Source organism: Schistosoma haematobium, chromosome 3, assembly GCF_000699445.3.
Source record: "Schistosoma haematobium chromosome 3, whole genome shotgun sequence".
NCBI lineage: Eukaryota > Metazoa > Platyhelminthes > Trematoda > Strigeidida > Schistosomatidae > Schistosoma > Schistosoma haematobium.
In genome coordinates, this window is record NC_067198.1 from 23,058,874 (window position 1) to 23,078,209 (window position 19,336).

The 19,336-nt window shown below is 35.4% G+C and overlaps 1 protein-coding gene across 1 annotated transcript in view; it reads right to left on the reverse strand.

Annotated features, from left to right (window-relative positions):
• MS3_00005283 (uncharacterized protein) overlaps nt 1-19,336 on the reverse strand; it is a 63,038-nt gene that overhangs the window by 32,608 nt on the left and 11,094 nt on the right. The window contains exon 5 of the mRNA XM_051213313.1: nt 9,122-10,897. Coding sequence (XP_051069278.1) covers nt 9,122-10,897 — 1,776 coding nt within the window. The remainder of the gene's footprint in view (nt 1-9,121; nt 10,898-19,336) is intronic.

Genomic DNA, 19,336 nt, shown 5'->3' on the forward strand with positions numbered 1-19,336 from the left:
TCAGAGGGTACGGTGATGAATAAGCTCATAGAGTACATATTTATGTACTTGGGTGGGTCTAAGCTACATTACTTAAGTCAGGGATAGTGGTACTACTAGCTTATTAAAACCGCAGTACGTTAAGCTGAGTACGAACTTTAAACAACAGTGGTTGGAATTCGATTATTTTATTAACCACGAGGCTAACGCACAATTACTTACTTACTTACTTACTTACGCCTGTTACCCCCAATGGAGCATAGGCCGCTGACCAGCATTCTCCAACCCACTCTGTCCTGGGCCTTCTTTTCTAGTTCCCTCCAATTCTTGTTCATTTTTCTCATGTCTATTTCCATTTCTCGGCGTAATGTGTTCTTTGGTCTTCCTCTTTTCCTTTGACCTTCAGGATTCCATGTGAGGGCTTGTCTTGTGACGCAGTTGGGTGCTTTCCTCAATGTGTGTCCTATCCACTTCCAGCGCTTCTTCCTGATTTCTTCCTCCGCTGGGATCTGGTTTGTTCTCTCCCACAGTACGTTGTTGCTAATAGTGTCCGGTAGTTATCACACTTGCTGAGATCGCCTTTCTTCGGTATTTTGACCAGAAGTCCTTCTTTCCAGTCTTTTGGTACTTGTTCCTCATCCCAAATCTTATTGAAGAGAATGTGTAGTATCCTTGCAGTTGCCGCTACGTCTGCTTTTAGTGCCTCTGCTGGGATGTTGTCCGGTCCTGCTGCTTTGCCACTCTTGATTTGTCTGATGGCCATGCTGATTTCTTCAATTGTTGGTGGGCCAACATTAATTGGGAGGTCCGTGGGTGCTGCTTCGATGTTGGGTGGGTTCAGTGGGGCTGGTCGATTCAAGAGTTCTTTGAAGTGTTCTACCCACCTGTTTTGTTGCTCTTCAATGTTGGTGATTACCTCGCCTTCCTTGCTTTTCACTGGTCGTTCTGGTTTGCGGCGATTTCCAGAGAGTTTCTTTGTCGTGTCATACAATTGTCTCATGTTTCCTTCCCTTGCAGCCTTTTCCGCCGTCGTTGCTAAATCTTCCACATATTTACGTTTGTCGGTTCTGATGCTCCTCTTCACTTGTTTGTTTATTTCCGTGTATTCAGCTTGTGCCTTGGCTTTTTCTGCTCTTGTTCGGCTGGTATTGATTGCTGCCTTCTTGTTCCTTCTTTCTTGAATCTTATCCAGTGTATCAACAGTGATCCATTCCTTGTGGTGGTGCTTCTTGTGACCCAGGACCTCATGACATGTTGAAGTGATTGCCTCTTTGATCCCCTTCCAGTTGCTCTCCACAGTAGTTCCTTCTCCATTGAGTAGATCATGAAAGGCCTGGAACTTGTTGCTGAGGTCTATCTTGAATTTGTTGAGTTTGCTAGTATCCTGGAGAAAGGCCGTATTGAACTTTTGTGATATTGTCTGCCCCGTTGTCCAGTGCTTCTTGAGTTTCAATTTCATCTTAGCGACCAGTAAGTGATGATCTGATGCTATATCAGCTCCTCTCTTGGTTCTCACGTCCTCTATAGTCTTCCTGAACGTTTTGTTGATGCAAATATGGTCGATTTGGTTTTGTGTAATATGATCCGGTGAAGTCCATGTGGTTTTGTGTATGCGTTTATGTGGGAATATGGTGCCGCCTATGACCAGCTTATTGAAGGCACATAGATTTGCAAATCTCTCACCATTTTCGTTTCTTTCTCCCAGTCCGTGTCGTCCCATTATGTCTTCATATCCAGTGTTGTCCGTTCCAACCTTGGCGTTGAAATCTCCCATCAGAATGGTCAGGTCCTTTGTTGGGCACTTCTCGACGATTGACTGCAGCCTATTGTAGAATTGATCTTTAGCGTCTTCATTGTAGTCGTTGATAGGCGCATAGCATTGGATGATGTTCATTGAAATGCCCTCTTTCTTTGTTTTAAACGACGCTTTGATGATCCTTGGTCCATGAGATTCCCATCCTATAAGTGCATTTTGCGCTTGTTTGGACAGCATCAATGCAACTCCTTGTGTATGTGGTGCATTTTCTTCTTCATGGCCGAAGTATAACAGGAGCTCTCCTGAAGTTAGTCGTTGTTGTCCAACTTGTGTCCAATGTGTTTCACTGATCCCAAGTACCTCTAGGTTGTATCTTCTCATTTCTGCAGCAATTTGGAAGGCTCTTCCGGTGTCCCACATTGTACGAACATTCCATGTACCTAAATAAATGGTCGCTCTGTTTGTCAGAAGGGGCATCGGCCTCGTAACTTCCGAAGGAATTCGGCTTTCATCATGAGGCGTCATAATTCTTCTAAATGAAGATCTTCTGACTCCCAGGGCAGAGTTTAAAAGGTTTGAATAATTTTTTCTGGTTAGCGTTTTTTTAGCGAGTTAGTTTTCTACGGGATGGGGACGCTAACCCCATGCCCAACCCTCCTCCTTTATCCGGGCTTGGGACCGGCAGTAGCCCCCGGAGGGACTCCAGGCGGAGTTCTAACGCACAATTACCAATGAGTAATTCATAACTAAGATAAAATCCCTAATCAAGTCTCTTTAATTTTTAGCTATGGATAGGTTCTATAATTTGTCCTATCTTCAAGATGTTTGTTATATTGGACAGATAGAATAAGTAGTTGTTTTTTTTTATTTTGTTGCTTCCCTTCGTTAATGAAGGATGATAACGTGTCCACATCCTCGTATTCCTATAAACTTATAATCATTATAAACGAGTATATGAATACAAGAATATCTAAAATTTTAACTGTCCACTCAGTTACTACATCAACAAACTTTTATCAAGTATATAACTAATTTCATATCGATCACAACAAACAAACATCGTTCGAATAAATATCTAAACAATTCCGGTAGATTTGATTCTTCTATGGACAATAATTTTGTCATGTGACAATCGACCAATACCGAAATTAGATTACGTAGGTCGCGTGAAACTTAATAATTAGATCAATTATCATTCAGAAAAAGTTTGTTTATTCTTAAACCATTATGTTTTAATCTGATAAACAAATTATTCAGAAATCTGAAATACTTGCTGAAATTTTTTAAATGTTAATTCTAGGAAGAGTATTACTTTGGGACACGAAATTGTAGTGAAGCAATTTGAATTGTTGAAGTATTTTTTATAAGAATACAGTATTGAAACTAAGCTGGTTTGAAAATGGAGATGGTGTTTAATTCTGTCACTTTAATAAATACCTTCACTATGATAAATCATTATGTAGAAGCTAATAATTGAACCTTAGCTATGAACTGCATCTTGATTGAGATCATTCTGTAGAATAAACTTGTAATATCAGTTCATAGTAAAGAAACTTTAAAACTATCCTTACATAACGTCTAACCGAATATGCTTGATTTGATCACACAAACAAATTCTTAGAAATAAAAATAATCAAAGTGTCTGATATGTCAAAGATTTGAAAATAGAAAATTTACCTTCATAGTATTCCAAACATATCTAATCATACAACATGTCCACATTAATCTAATTTTGTAAACATTATGGGTTACTCATTGTTTTCACTCAGTGAAATAATAAAAAAAGTTTAAACAATTTACAAAAGATTAATTGGAATATCTTCAATGAGAAAGAAGTAATCGATTCACAACAAATTTCAAACTGCAACGTTATACACAGTATTTACTAGTTTCGTTACACTTGTAGTTAAAATAATACTGAATTCTTGCATCAATCAGTTATGAATAAATTTTAGTCAGCGATAAAGCCCATAAAGACCAGAAATGTATACACATCAGCCCAAGTAAGCAAACTTTACTTTAACATAATGCGAAAAGAATTAACAAGAATAGAGAGGTAGAAATACAACAACACTGGTAGTAGTAATTTAAACATCGTAAATATAGCTTAAATGGAACAAATAAAGCCGAAAGTCTTGTTCGACAATTGTAGTCAACCATTGTTGGGCCGAGTTAGTAGTTTCATAATTGACAGAATGAAAATCCAGGGTGTTCCCAGCTGTTGTGGGTCGCTATGAAAGATCAAGTTGCTCAAAGAATTGCCGAATGCTTTCAACGAGATTCATTAACCATACTTCCTATTTCTTCTACACTGATAGGTTCTTTCAAGGATAATATACCATTCTGCAATAAGATATATTTCCATAATCACATTTAATCTAACTGATAATCAATAATCTATACGTCGATGATTTTATGATCACCATTATCGGTGCCTTTCGATTACTTACTAATTCAACCTACTGGAATGTAAACCCATCAACAGCTGAAGCACTTTTTTAAAATTTTATTTTGAATATTTCGGTACGTGACTTCTGAGCAGTTCTTATCTTACAATGTGAATCTTTCGCACACTTATTTTAGACAATTCCAATCACTTCGCTATAGGAAAACGACTGAAACTGCAATTTTTATGATCCATTGGTATGAGATACAAATTACATGTTTTCTTAAAATTCACTGACCAGAGACAATATATAGTGAATGAAATTTCCTCTCACGTATACACACATGTTATCTTAACACATGTCACTTCACAGCACATGTCTCTTACACACTAATGCAAATACCTACTTTAAACATTGTTAACGTTGACTGGATGACCTATTCAGTACACAATGAACCGGAGAACCATGCACCTATTTATATTCAATAATTTCGATGTTTGATTATATTTCTCTGAAAAAGCTTGGACCAGATTGAAAGGCGAAACGTTGGATTTACTTCAAATTCATTCGCTGAGATTTTACAAGTACATTCTTCCTTTTTGATGTCTCACATCAACTCGGCCCCAAATACTAGGAGAGAGGTATCTTTTGTTACTTCAATTATTCGTGTTTACTACTGTGAATACATAATGTCTACCCCATATTTCTTCACACCATTCAAAACACTTCGCTCAGTACAATTGTGAGAACAGAAAATGACTCTACTGAATACAATGAATTACTATTAACTCGTTTTAATTGTTACGCTTGTTGTAATCCAAGTTATGGAAAAGAATTAACAGAAAATTAATAACACATAAACAAGCAGTTAGTGAACATTTATAAAATAAATCGAATCCCTATTATTCTACTTCTATTATCATTGCCCTTTGTCTGTTCAATAAAATAGATTATGGGGTTTATGTTTAATAAAATAAAAAATGTGCCTTGTTCACCTAAACAAATTATGTATATAGCAGAGCTTAAGTAGAGGCTGTATAATTTACCCATAACACTACGTTCTTCCGATTACTCGACATTTAGTTTCACCAGCTAATTTGAATGTTTGTGTATAAAATGAGCGAAAATAAGCTACAGAAAAACTACATTTTTTTTTCAATAATCGTAGGCATAAAATGAAAAAGCCCATCTTGACGTTAGATGTTTTCTGTTCTACATTAAGGCTTAAAAGAATGTATGTGAAATAAACTTTGCTTTGAAAAACAGTTGATTTAGACTGAGCTAAATAAGCTACGTAAACCAATAATAATTTAAAATAAAAACTTGAGATATTAACTAAAGACATAGGACTTAAGTTGATTAAGAAAATAAATAAAATGTATGATTTATTTATCTATTTAAACAAATTAATAGTGGTACAAAGAAGCAGCAAATACATATGCGCCACACAATAACAATGTTGTGAAGAGATAGAGAAAGTAGTGTGAGTATAGCAAAAAAGAACAACAATGAATAGAAATCAGTGAATGAGAGTGAAGTAATAATAATAACAATAATAATAATACTAATAATCGTCATTTCATTCTTTTTGTGACTGTTCTCTGGGATTGTTTATTGAAGAAGAGTGTGCCTGAGAAGTTCATTAACATCTTAAAGGGTTCTATACACAAACACCTCAGGTTGAGTGAGGGCATATAACCACCTTTCTCCATTGTTCCATTCAAGCAGTGGGGTTACACAGGGTTGCCCGATCTCACCGTGCTCCATGTTTGTGAAACCTGGCCTCTCCGAGTTGAGGACGTTAGATGACTCTCTGTGTCCGATCATCGCTATCTCCGAAGGATCGCTGACATCCATTTGCAACACCATGTCAGTAATGCAGAGGTTCGTCATCGTGTGTTCGGGCACAGAGACGATAATCCGATTGGTGTCACCATCTTGAAACATCGACTTCGGTGGCTTCGACATGTTCTACAAATGTCGTCCCAGAGAATCCCACGTCGTGCATTATTTGCCGACGCTGGGACTGGTCGGAAAAAGCGAAGAGGTGGTCCCTGTATGACATGGTGTCGTTATATGAAAGAAAACTGCAAAGGACTGGCTTGTGTTGGTCCTTCACGACTCCCTGGCTGCGGTCCGAGAGATGTTGCGACATAGCGGCTAGAGATGTTATCAGATATGGCTCAGAATAGAAGCCAGTGGCGATCCTGCTGTAACCTTCTCTTACTTTCTTCTTAAAAAGTGGTTGTATCTTCCCTAACTGAAAGAATTTTTCTGATTGTACCTTTCCGTTTCCCCATTACTATTATTACTACACTACCTTACACTAATCTGTGGCCGTTATTGTCCTTTTTTCTTTTTTTTCTCATACGCACCTTACCTTCTTTTTCTCTTCCCATTCTCATTGTTTTGTGTGGCGCATATATATTTGATGTCCCCTTGTACCAATATTTATGTGTTCAAATAAATAATAAATAATAATAATAGGCGAGGCAGTTCAGTTAGCGAAAATATAACCAGAAAGCATTCTTTCAATTAAAGCAGTTACGTTCATTTTTATGAAGAAAGTAAAAGTTATAGCAGGATCGAAATTGGCTTCTATTCTAATCCAATATCTGATAACGTCTTTAACCACTGTGTTGCACCATCTCTAGCACCCAAACGAGGGAGTTGTGAAGAACCAGGAGAAGCCAGTCCTAAATAGCTTTCTTTCGTACCATATCATGCACTGACCACCTCCCCACTTTTTCCAACCAGATCCAGTGTCGGCAAATGAAGCATGATATGTAATTCTCTGGGATGACATTTAAAGGATATATCCAAGTCACCGAAGTCAGTGTTTTGAGATGATAACATCAGTTGAGTCATCGTCCCCGACCCCGAACACATGTCTGAAACTCTGCATTATTAACATGATGTGGCCACTGGATATCAGCAATCTTTCAAAGAAAACGACGATTAAACACAGTCGTCCAACATCCTCGACACAAAGAAGTTATGTTCCACAAGGATATAGCAAAACTGCTCTGACCGATGCGTTGTAGATCCAACCTTTTACAGAATGTCTGTCGAACGCACTTTATATAGAATAGTGGTAAAACTCATCGTTGATCAATTCCGGGCCGAAATCTACCAGAGCGTAGGTAGAGATGGCGAAAAGACATCGTTTCATGGTAGCCGAAGACCAACGGTAGGTTCATACGCCACTTGTTCCATCAAAATCCAGGAGTTCATGTGCACCATTGGTCTGGGATAAAGGTTTTCCAACTCCCTTAGATGGATCTTCCATACCCTCCAACACAGTTGAAGCGCCGGATATTAGCTTCTCATCCTCTCAAGTTCGTAAACGACACCCATGCCGAGAGAAGGCAGTGAGTAGGACTTCAACGGCATTATGTATATATATATATATGGTCACATTAAAGTATTTCAAGAAGAAGAGCGAATTCTCCCCACCCTCATTCGTACTAGGGTATTTGGGGGTTATTCAGACAAAATTTATAACACAATGGACCAAACACTCAATTTTGCGTTAATGCCTTAAGTATTTAACATTTATGGAACTTCAAATACTCAGTTGCTAATAGTTTTCACTCTAATGTCATAAAGTTTTAGAAGAAACTAAAATATTTCGTGAATCGATCACATTAACCAGAATAAGATTTTTGACATAAAATTTTATTAATTGGCTACACTTTTAAAAACTAATCATAACAGTTCTGAGATGAAACAATAAATACACCAACCTAAAAATAACATCACTTAGGCTATGTTGCACGAATCTCGATAACGTTATAACTATATAGTTAAGGGGTTTCAACCCACAAACCCATAGCTGAAAGTTGAAGGCTTAGATACCTGAATAATTAGTTACACATAAATCATGTTGATCTCGATCATAAATCACTGTAAGTATTCACTAGTACAAAACTAATGCTTTAATGTTTCCACTAGTGATTGACATTAAATGAACGGTAATGAAAAGGGAATGTATTCCCAAGATAATTAAAGTATCATGTGGTTTAATCACACGCTGTAATCGAAGGAAATACAATAATAAAATGAAGCGCATGTTGATTAAATATAGAGGAAAGAAAACATTTGGTAGCAGAGTAGAAGAAATAAATAGTTATTTATTCTTTGCGAATGGAAACAAACTCCAGTTTCATGTCAACAAGTTTAATTTTACTTATTAATCTAAGTAGCCAGATTAACAAAACATTTATCATTAAATTGATTAAAGAGAGATAATTTACTTTAAAGCTTTATGGTGAAAACCACAATTATAATTAAAGTGAACTGGGTAAAGTGAAGAGATAGTTTCTTAATGACAAGTATATGATCTAATATATAAGCATAAGAGGCCAAGTGTTATTTAAATTTATAAGTAGATAACCTATACTAGCTAAGAGGTCAAAACAGATGTAAATAAAATCAAGCCTACAGTTAGATGATTGAAGGCTAGATATGAAAAACAAAAGTTATTGCGCTGACAAGACACGAGAGATTAATAATGCTTAGTAAGCCCGTATAATTAGTCGTTGAGATAACTTTTTGGTTCGGCTGAATAAAAAAACAACGAACGCAACAGAAACGCTCTATAAAGTTTAATAAATAAGCGAAACTAAACATTACATACAGATTCATATGCTAACAATTCTAAATAAAACAGGTCAATGAGGGGTAGCTTAGCGGTTATAAAGCACTAGACTTTCAGCCACTAAATCGCAAATTCGAATAACCTTCCATCTACTTCGGTTCGGGCAATCGGATATAATCACTAGTCTTCACATCTAATATGGCTTACAAACAAGTACAAGAATTTGTACATGGCAAATTGGTTAATATAAAAAAACAATAATAAATACTACTTATTTAGAACGAAGGTAGAATAAGTGATATGTCAACAACTTTTTGGTTCAAAGTTATATGTCTGAACAACTTTAAACTCTCATCTACACCAATCCCGAATAAAATAAACTATAATTCAAGAACCCACCTGGATGTAGAAAACCATCAGAATCAGGAAGAACATTTGTAGAAAAACGATTACTCTCACTATTACACATTCGTTTCCTTTGACTATAACTACATCGTTTTTTAAAACGTGAATACTTTGGAAGTGAATGTGAGTAATTTTTAAAGACTTGAGAATTTGATAAATATCTATTATATAAAAGGTGATGATCAAGCGAATTTTCTAAATGTTTTTCTGGCATTGGTGAGAACATTTGCGCATATGATTCAGAACATGTCATAACTGATTGTTCTAACCCTGAATCCAAATTTGATGAATGATTACGAATATCACTTGGGATTTTTAAATTAGAATAATGAGAACTATCAAGTGTTCCATGTGAACTGAACAAATAACCAGAAACACCACGGATAGGACAGTAATCATTTGGATGAGTAGATGATTGTGTCATTCTACCATGTGATGACCAATAATCATCTTCCGTCCCTTTATATTCATCATCATCACTGCCATTTTCATCTAAATCAACATCACCATCATCATTTAGTAAAGCTTCTGCTTCGACATCACTTAAACCAAACTCAGAACAACAATCAGATGTGTTTGACGAAAAATTATTATCTAAATTATCTCTTAAATACCACATATAATCTAAATTATCTTCAGCTTGATCCAACTGAATTTGATTAGCTTGTAGTTTATACAATAAACGATCAAGTGTAACACCTAGTTTGTTTAACTCATCTGTGAGTACAACAGTTTTTTGTGTAAGATCAGTGAATTTTATTGCATCGGAATTACTACTAGGTAATAAATTATTAGGATTTTTATTAATTCCCGGTGACGATGACGGTGATGAGAATGATATTAATACGTCATCAGGTGCATTTGCAATGTATGTACTTTTGTTTAAATCTGATGAAATTTCACTTGATTGACCTTGGAAGAAATTATCAGACTTATTGTTAAGAAGAGAAGATAATGTGTCGAGTTGTCGAAGAATATTGTCGTCTATATCTTCATTGTTCTCATCAATGAGAACATCATCACCGTCATCTTCATCATTGTTATCACCATGAATATGTTTTATAGTCATTTGATTTTTGTTAATGTTTCTCATTACTTCATCTTTAGTTGCATAGATAGAAATAATATCATCGTACTCAAAACCTTCATTATCATCAATATTTAAACATGACAAAGTAGATGAATTTGAACTGGAATGAAAACGTGAACGATGATATATAGGTGGATTGGCAGTAGTCCGAGTAGTATAATCATTTTCCTTCGCCAAATATTTACAAGATTTACTCATTTTTCTATCTAACACAGCATCACTATGTACACGATGAATTAATGATCGTGATGATGATGTTCCAACTGGTGAGTTGTTTAACCAATCAACTTGTTTAGGATTAAGGATTTCGATAACTTTTAACAATAACTGATCTGTAGATATAGTGGCAATAGGATCTACTATAAAATCTTTATCAGATGATTTAATATTCACAGACGTTTGATCAGTGCTCTCATTTTTCATACTTGGAAATAACACGTTATCAATAGATGTGGAAAGAGATTTTACATTGTTATTTTGTTGATTATCACATAAACTGGTTTTCTTGAAATTTATGTCGAATGAGCTCATTAATTTTGATTGAAGCAAGTAACTGGATTGATCTGATTTTGAAGGATTGAACCCTATCTTACTATGCTCTAAGAGTGGACAGTTAGAAATCGGGGTCATGTTGACAGTGGATGTTACTAAAGGTGTATGAGCTGTAATAGACTCACTATCTGTAAGAAAATCATGAGAAAATAATTTTACGATAATTTAGACAGATATTATGACTGATAGAAATGAATACTAGTAAAAAGGTGGAAAAGTGTGATTCTGTATAAGTGGACCATGGGTTTAAAATGACTACATCTAGTTCTCTTCTACATATTGTGTAGTCTTAGGTCATTAGACAAAACGTACAATCGATTAACTTGTACATGAAATGGGATGAAGATTTCCGTCAGCATTAAATAAATATACTAATCCAAGTTTAGAACCAGTTAGTATAACAAGATGTTAATAACGAAAGATATCTCAAGACCTAACATAGCTTTTATATATCCCTTGTACCCTCCAGCTACCATGAGATTGGATTGACTTAACATATGAACAAAATATTGGTAAAGAACTGCTTGAATTGATCGATAAGCTCACCAGAATATATAGACCAAACACATCACTTGAATGGTTTGCAAAACTTTATTACGCAATCTGAAGGTTAGTATTTACATTAGCATTGCTCTTATCAATTTTTTAAACGGGACAATATAATGATAGCGTTCATTTTATACATGTTTAAGCACAAAAAGCTGTTCATACAAATAAGAGAATATTTTTACGTAATTTCTAAATCGATGAATGAAGTTAGTCCAGTATTTCAACTTTCAAAATGTAGAAAGTACAACAAATCAGGTATTTAACCAATCCTATGGAAAATGGTCCAAAAATAATTAGTCAGACAAAGAAGTGCTTTAATTGTAGACAAGGTTAACTCAGTTGACGCGTCCCACCAACCAATGTCATGGAAAGATAATCCTTTCATCACTGAACATTAATAAAGTCAGCACGATGACTTCAAAAATGATTAAGATGCAGAAAAGATATTGTGTTAGCTGCAAAGATAGTATCGAAACGCTTGAGGTAAAGCCTCAACACTCCTCTGAAGAAAAAAGTTATAGAGTATATCAATATGGTATTTAATTCCCTACTTACAAGAACCTGAAAGCAAGTATACTACAGTTTTTTTATCAGCGGTTTGCTTCATTTAACGGTGTCACTGATTGACTATATCACACTGAGGAAAGGAATACCTAGACTTCCGTAAATTTTGTGAAATTGAGTGATGAGTATTAACCTTCACTCACTATCATTATGTTATGTAATAACTTTTACGGTTTGCCGTCTGAAGTACTAAATCAAAGCGAGTAAAACATATCGCTTCTTACTTTAAATTTAGAAAAATATGGGAAATTAGTTAAAACATTACAATTCTAGTTATTAAAGTTCAATTTATATTGATAATTTAATCTAAAAATTAACAGTTCAGCAAGTTAACTGTTATCACTCCCACAGAATCAATTAATTCTTATTTACCTACATATAACTAACAATGGATGACAGTGTTCAAATAATCTAAATAAGGTCAACAGACAATATGTATTCTTCCCCTTAAAATAGTTGTTTCCATCATGTAAAGAATTAAACACATCAGACGGAACAATTCCATATTATTGAAATCACAAATATACAATGACAAATAGTTCAGAGGATGATCATTCAGCTATATAAAACAAATTATATAACACTACAAATAAATAAAGTATAATAATCATTTCTAAAATACTTCGGATCCGTTGGCCGGACACTATTAGCAACAACCAACTGTGGGAGAGAACAAACCAGATCCCAGTGGATCAGGCCTCTAAGTCAAGAGACTTGGAAGTTGCCTCCTGAGAAAACTACCAGCCTCGGTCCGGGTACCCAGGCAGAACACCAGGCTATTCACAAGTGTGACAACTAATAATTATAGAGAAACCGTTCTATTTGCTCTTCCTTCATACCTACTCAAGCGATGCTTGTAATCACATTATGATAAATAAATTTATTTTACTTTAATTCAAGTTGTTCCATTCTGTGTACATCTTCATTTCTAACTTAGCGACCAGTTTCTGTAGAAAGTTCTGTTCTGCTTAAAAGGTCTTAGGTAAAGATCGGACAACAGATGTCCATGGAAAGTCACAATATTGGTGATGTTAAGTACACGTGACGCGCATTCGAGATTTTAATGAAGTATTAAAACTTCGTTCTCCATCTGTTGATTTGAAATGCTTGTTCCATGTATGTTTATTTCCGTACAATGTAGTAACTACGTTCAGCTTGACTTGCGTTGGTGATGCAGAAAAGGCACTCATTTGTTGAATCCTCAATAATAATCGTTAGTGTCCAATTAAATTAGAAGGGTCTATTGAAGTGAGAAATAAAAGAAAGGTCGCTCGAGAGATGCAGCATTATCCAGAGGTTTGAATGCATAAATCTGGTGTCTTTGAAAAGAGGGAAGTCACTTATGTTCCCAAACGGGTTCGATGGTCTCAGATCAAATAGCAGTAATCGTCTTTTGTAACTGTGCAGACCACAATCTGCTCCTGGCCACTACCAAATTCTAATGAACTTATCACCTATATACTAATTGGCCTTCTTCATCTACAACACCAGACTAAATTTCAGATTGATCACATCATGATCAGCTATCGCTAATGTGGATATGCACAAGACTGCTTCTCCTTTTGAAATACCTATCTGGACTCTGATAATTACCTATTTCGCCCCAAGCTTATCTTGCATTTGCGGCTAATAGACGCTGTTGTATCCGAAGATTAAGCTTCCAGAAACTATCTATAGACTGTTATTATATATATATTCTTATTGTATAACTATTATGTAATTAGACTATGTATATTTATTTTCGTTTATCGTAAGACTTCATTTGACCCATTGGCTGCTGTTATGCGACTTACCATTCTTAATTCATTCCCTATTTATTAGTTACGGTCTCTCATACTCACACGCACACTTTTGGTTTGATCTTGTGCAATTATTATTTTTCATTTTATGATGTGATGAGGTCTGGTCTGCTTGTATATAAAGTACGTATATCTGAAATATATTATTCATACAATGAAAGCTGATTTTTTATTCTGGACTCAACGGGGGGGGGGGCTAGGAGAAAAGCTTCTACATTGGGGACCAATAAGATTCAGAAATGATACACGGCTGCTGGTGTTGTTTTGATGCATCATTGGTTTAGCATGGGAACAAAGTCATAGAAGTCGATATTCTGATTGGTGACTTTGTCACACGACAATCGACAGGGACAGAAGTCATAAGAGACGTCTTGTTCGAAACAAACTGATATAAGCAAATTGGCTGCAGCTTCAGTTACAACCAAATATCAAACTGAGTTAGGTTGAAGGCTAGCTACCAGTCCACCGATAAGTAGAAATCAGTATCGGCTGTATTTGCACAGCACCACGGAAGTGATTAGTTAAGTGACTTCTGGTTTCGGTAAATGTCCGAATTACAAGCACCGGGTTTACATAAGCTCCCTACAACTCAAAGCATCCCAGTCTACTCCGACGAATCGTCATTTTGAAGATGCACGTTGATCAGGATATTTCACATAGCTTTGGTAAGGACTGAAAAACCTGGCATTTGGAGAGTGCTCATGAGCTGGAGGAAACAGCTGAATCCCGAGAGCTGTTTCAACTCACCCAAACAACTGGTATCTAGAAGTATGGTGTCGGTCAAACAGTCCGTGGAGTCGATAGCACGCCAATTAGTAACATTTAAAATGGTCTTAGACGATGGACTAAGATTTTCGAACGACAATTCAGCTAGCCTATAGCCCTAACAGAGTCAAGTAAATTGTCCTGCGCTCCCAAGTCGACGACTACCGATCCACTTAGTCAAGTGGTCTAGCAAGAACTCGAACTTCTGTAGCCTCACAAGTCAGCAGACATGAATGACTGCCTCTCTTTTGAGGATGGTGGCGAATTTCTCGTCAGAAAAGTGACCGAGTTGTTGCGACAGTGTTAGGTCTTTGATCCTTCTACTTGTCTTAATCTAGGTTAAGGCCTTGACACGATGAGCTAACTGGTTTAACCTCGATGCTAGAAATGTGTGAGTCCGAATTGAGACTAAAGGCTTTGGGTAAAGAGATGAAAACTATTCTACCACCTCATGGGTTGGCAAGCGAGCGACTGGAACACCACTCGATTTATTCACTATTCTCAATTTCTGATTCTGATTACCGTAGAAAGATACATGAATAAATAGATGACTAGCATAACCACAATGCATAAACAATTAGAAAAATACAATTATGTCCAAACTGGGCATTGGGGTAGAAAAATGGAGTACAGAAGGTTGCGTTTAAATTACAATCTCAATCAAACCTCAACAATCTCCAAAACCCTATACTGATAATTATCACGTGCTCACTGGTGACTAACTTCGAGAGGTAATTCTCAGAGTTCTGGTGAGAAGCTGCGACTGGTGGAGCCGATTCGTGTCGGGTGTGAGGCAATTACCCACTGAAGATGGTTGCACAATATCGTGGATTGGTTGAAGTTAGACATTAATACTGTTGGATGCCCGCGCATTAGTTTAGAGGTTAAGCGTTCGCGTGTGAGACCGAATGTCCTGGATTTGAATTCCGCATGTGGAATCGTGGATGCGCACTTCTGAGGAGTCCCATACCGAGACTAAACGGCTGTCCAGTGCTTTCAGATTTTCAATTGTGGTCTAACATTGATCGATTCATGATCTCAGCCAACACTCAACAACCTCCACAACCCTGTACTGATAAATTGCAATAGTTTTCGAACCGAAAATGGTATGGCAGTGAATCAAACATTAAACGAAAGTTTATGGTTTGTAGAATAAACTAGTGACAAAACTAAATGTTGGCGTTTTAAAAACTTGGAATTAAATAAAATGACGTCTCCGAAAACAGCCTCCGTTGTTTGTCATGGCTTCTTTAAATCTCTGTTCACATAAGGACGGTTTGGAAAATAGAGATTTTTAACATCTCTGGATGAAACAATTACTATTCTGACAAAAGTGGACAAATCCCCAACTTATGTTACTTTCAATGATGTTTGCTAGTTTATATGTACGCTCCAGAGCATTTGCACGGAAAGAAAAGGAAGGAGAGTTTTTTTCGCATCTTAGATTACGTGTTATCTGCTTGGTAGTGAACAGGAATATTGATACGTCAAAATATTTCAAAATAATCCATACTCAAACAACCTGAATGTCATTACATATGGCCGAACCCACTAATTCATATAGTTAAAACAGAACATATAAATTCAGAAGGATACAGCTATCAATCTCGTATAAACCTGATAACTTTAATTCCTAACATTTAATTTGGCAATATCCCATTTCATATTTCCAGTTACTTATTTTTTCCTTTATCCTTGTGTTACGAATTGAGCTTTACTTATTTTGCTCCATTAATCTATCTACCTTTACAAGTGTTATAATATGACTTTTGACACCAACTTCTATTTTCTAGAAACTTGTTTCCTTGTGTTTTTAAGATTTTTCTTTTGGAATTTGCACATTACTTAACATATAAGTGTTTAAAATCTAGAGCATTTTTACTATTCTTGGTTATTTATTACTCCTTTCAGTAATCCTGATTGGTATGATAAAAATAATCACTACTATTGTTTTTAGGTTGAAGGGAATAAGAGAGAATCAAAAAAACAAATGATTTGATATTATTCTGTTAAATTCAGTTTTCGCTGTATTTAGATTAAAAATTGGAAAAATTGTACGAAACCCTTCTCTATGCTCCTCATAAGTATCACATTTTGAACTAACAAAGCTTTTGCATTGGTTCAACTAGTCAACTTGGAACTAGTATGCCGAAACGTTTTCAGGAATTGCATAAAATTAGTCTTGTCAAATAAATCTTCAGGAACTAGTTATCTAGTATTAACGAGCGATACAGAAGTAGACACACACACACACACATACATACATACAAAAGCACATATAACAATAAACACGAACCATTGTTTAAATAAAAACTACCTAAAGTATACAAGAGTTAAAAAGTAGAGATCAATCTGCATACTATATCTTTCTCTTCCTGTATAAACGTATCTGATGTGCACATTCTGTTAATCAAACAGTTTACAAGATACCATTTTTTATTGGGTTGGCTTGACTTTTTTAGCATACGAATCGTCATATGTTTACGTGTGAAAATGATCTACCATTTTCAGTTAGTACATATATGCGTATATACCACCGTGATTTTCCCTAAAGTATGTTAAATTAGGAAGTTATGTTTACAATAGACTCTGTCTACACTTAAGATAAAAAAGAACATAGAAAAAGGTAATACTGAACAAACTGAGGATTTCATAAGTATTTATGATATATTTTACCAATAATCAATAATAAGTATATTTTTGATACTGCATAGGAGAGGAATACAGAATATGCTTCTCATTCAATATGAAACTCAGTTGACGGAACCTACTTGCATCGTAGTATATTAGTGTTTTAATCGATTAGACAAATCTATAGTTCGGTAATCGTCCCAGTAATAAAGCATTATAATATTAATTTATGCGAAACGGATATCAAAAGATCCCATTCCACAAAAACTGGTCTCAATTGAAAAAAACCATTGGATAGTCTGAAGCTCCTGAAGAGTGTTGATTCACTACCACTAAAAAATGGGACTTAGATATTTACATCTTGCTTAAAGCCTCATAGTACTCAGTCATTGATTTAAAACTAAATACTTGGTACTGTTCAAATATAGTCCGCTCGAGATAAAGATGAGAGAAGTTAACTGATCACACTCCTGTGAACAGGTCATCTCAATCGAATATAATTTTGACTTCAAAACATTATAGGCTGATCATATAATTGTATGGCTACTTGAGATGATTCCCAATCGATTTACATTTCAGTGAATGCACTAATATTGTGGACTAGAATTACATTTGTCAGATGGATCAAGCAAGAATTTAAGCTTATCAATTTCATAGGCCAATTGGTGGTAGAAATGAATACATTTGTAAAAAAAATGGATTCCCACATAGAGACCTAACAATTAAAACGGATGCTCCCACAACATGAAATCAAAATATCGATTGATGAATGGTTGTTAAACATATTAAGATGACATCGTCAAACCCAAAACAATACATATTATGGAGAATTAAGTAGGAGAAAGAATAAGTTAATCCACTGTCATTTGTGCGTGAAGTCAGAAACCCCATCTCGTAGAAAACAACCTTGTTAAAAAACACTAACCAGAATAAACAATTTAAACCATTTAAACCCTGACCTCCTAGTTCAGTGATCTTCATTCAGAACAATTATGACGCCTCATGGTGAAAGCCCAGATTCTTCAAAACTCACGAGGCCGATGCCCCTTCTAACAACCAGCGCAACAATTAACATAGGTACATGGAATGTCCGGAAAAACCATTCAAAAAGCTTCAGGTATAAGTAAATGATAGTATGTAGTTAATTGAAACTAATGTAGTTAATTGGCACTATGTAGTTCGAACAAATGGATCACATTTTAATTTGTTCACATATTTCTATAAGAAATAAAAGATCAAACGCAACAAATCGGAAAATAGTCAGGGCAGACTTTGTCTTTTGATTGCACCATCCAAATTAATAAAATGAACCAATTATGTTAATTTTTTGGGAAAACTTCATACAATTTAGTTATTGATTGATATAATTGATGGCGAATGGCATTTAAATCAATAGTTTGTATTCTAAACATTACCATAAAATGTATACAATCGATTAAAACATATAGTGCGTAAAAAATAATTCAAGAAATTGATCTTTAATTACCAGTCTACATGTGTTATTATTTGTCGTCTTCTCTAGTCATCTTGGTTTAACAAGAACTTATTTTTGGATAAAAGGTTACTTATGTAAATACATAAAATTAAAACTATGAAAATAAAACATCTAAATGGCCTTGCTATATATTATTTTAGTGTTTTATCAGTGAATGTAATATTTTTGAGTTTAGTATGAGAAAGTATCGAGTTATGAACTAGGAACTCCCTGCGGAAAAAATCCCAACATGTTGGGTCGATTCTGAGTTCGACATTTCATCTGAATGCAGGAAAAACATGTTGAAATATAATTAGGAATAAGGAAAGATGAAATTTATCACACAAGATGATTGAAGAAAAAAAGTTCACTGGGAACAACCTAACTGAGCAATATAAAGAAAGAAATCTCAAAAAACCTAATCGCTTTAGTTTAACCGAAGACTTGATGAATTAAATTCATAAGGCGGTAAGCTAGAGAAGATAACACTATGAAACAGTGATGAAGGGTAGACGAGGTATGATTGACTATGCGCCTATGGGCACAGACTAGTTCAAGTCAAATGTTAAGTGAGAAATGTGAAAGGAGACACTGTCGATTGAAGCTTTCGATGTAATTCTTCAGGGTTTGGCTCATATATATCACTGAGTTAAGTACAACTTGATTCCGTTCACCAAGACAGTTTACTATACCTTCTTAGTTTCCTCACTCATATGGAAGTTTAGGATTGTGTATAGGAAGCGTGTCTGTCAGTATCTAAGTCGGATGGCCGTACAGAGTAACAG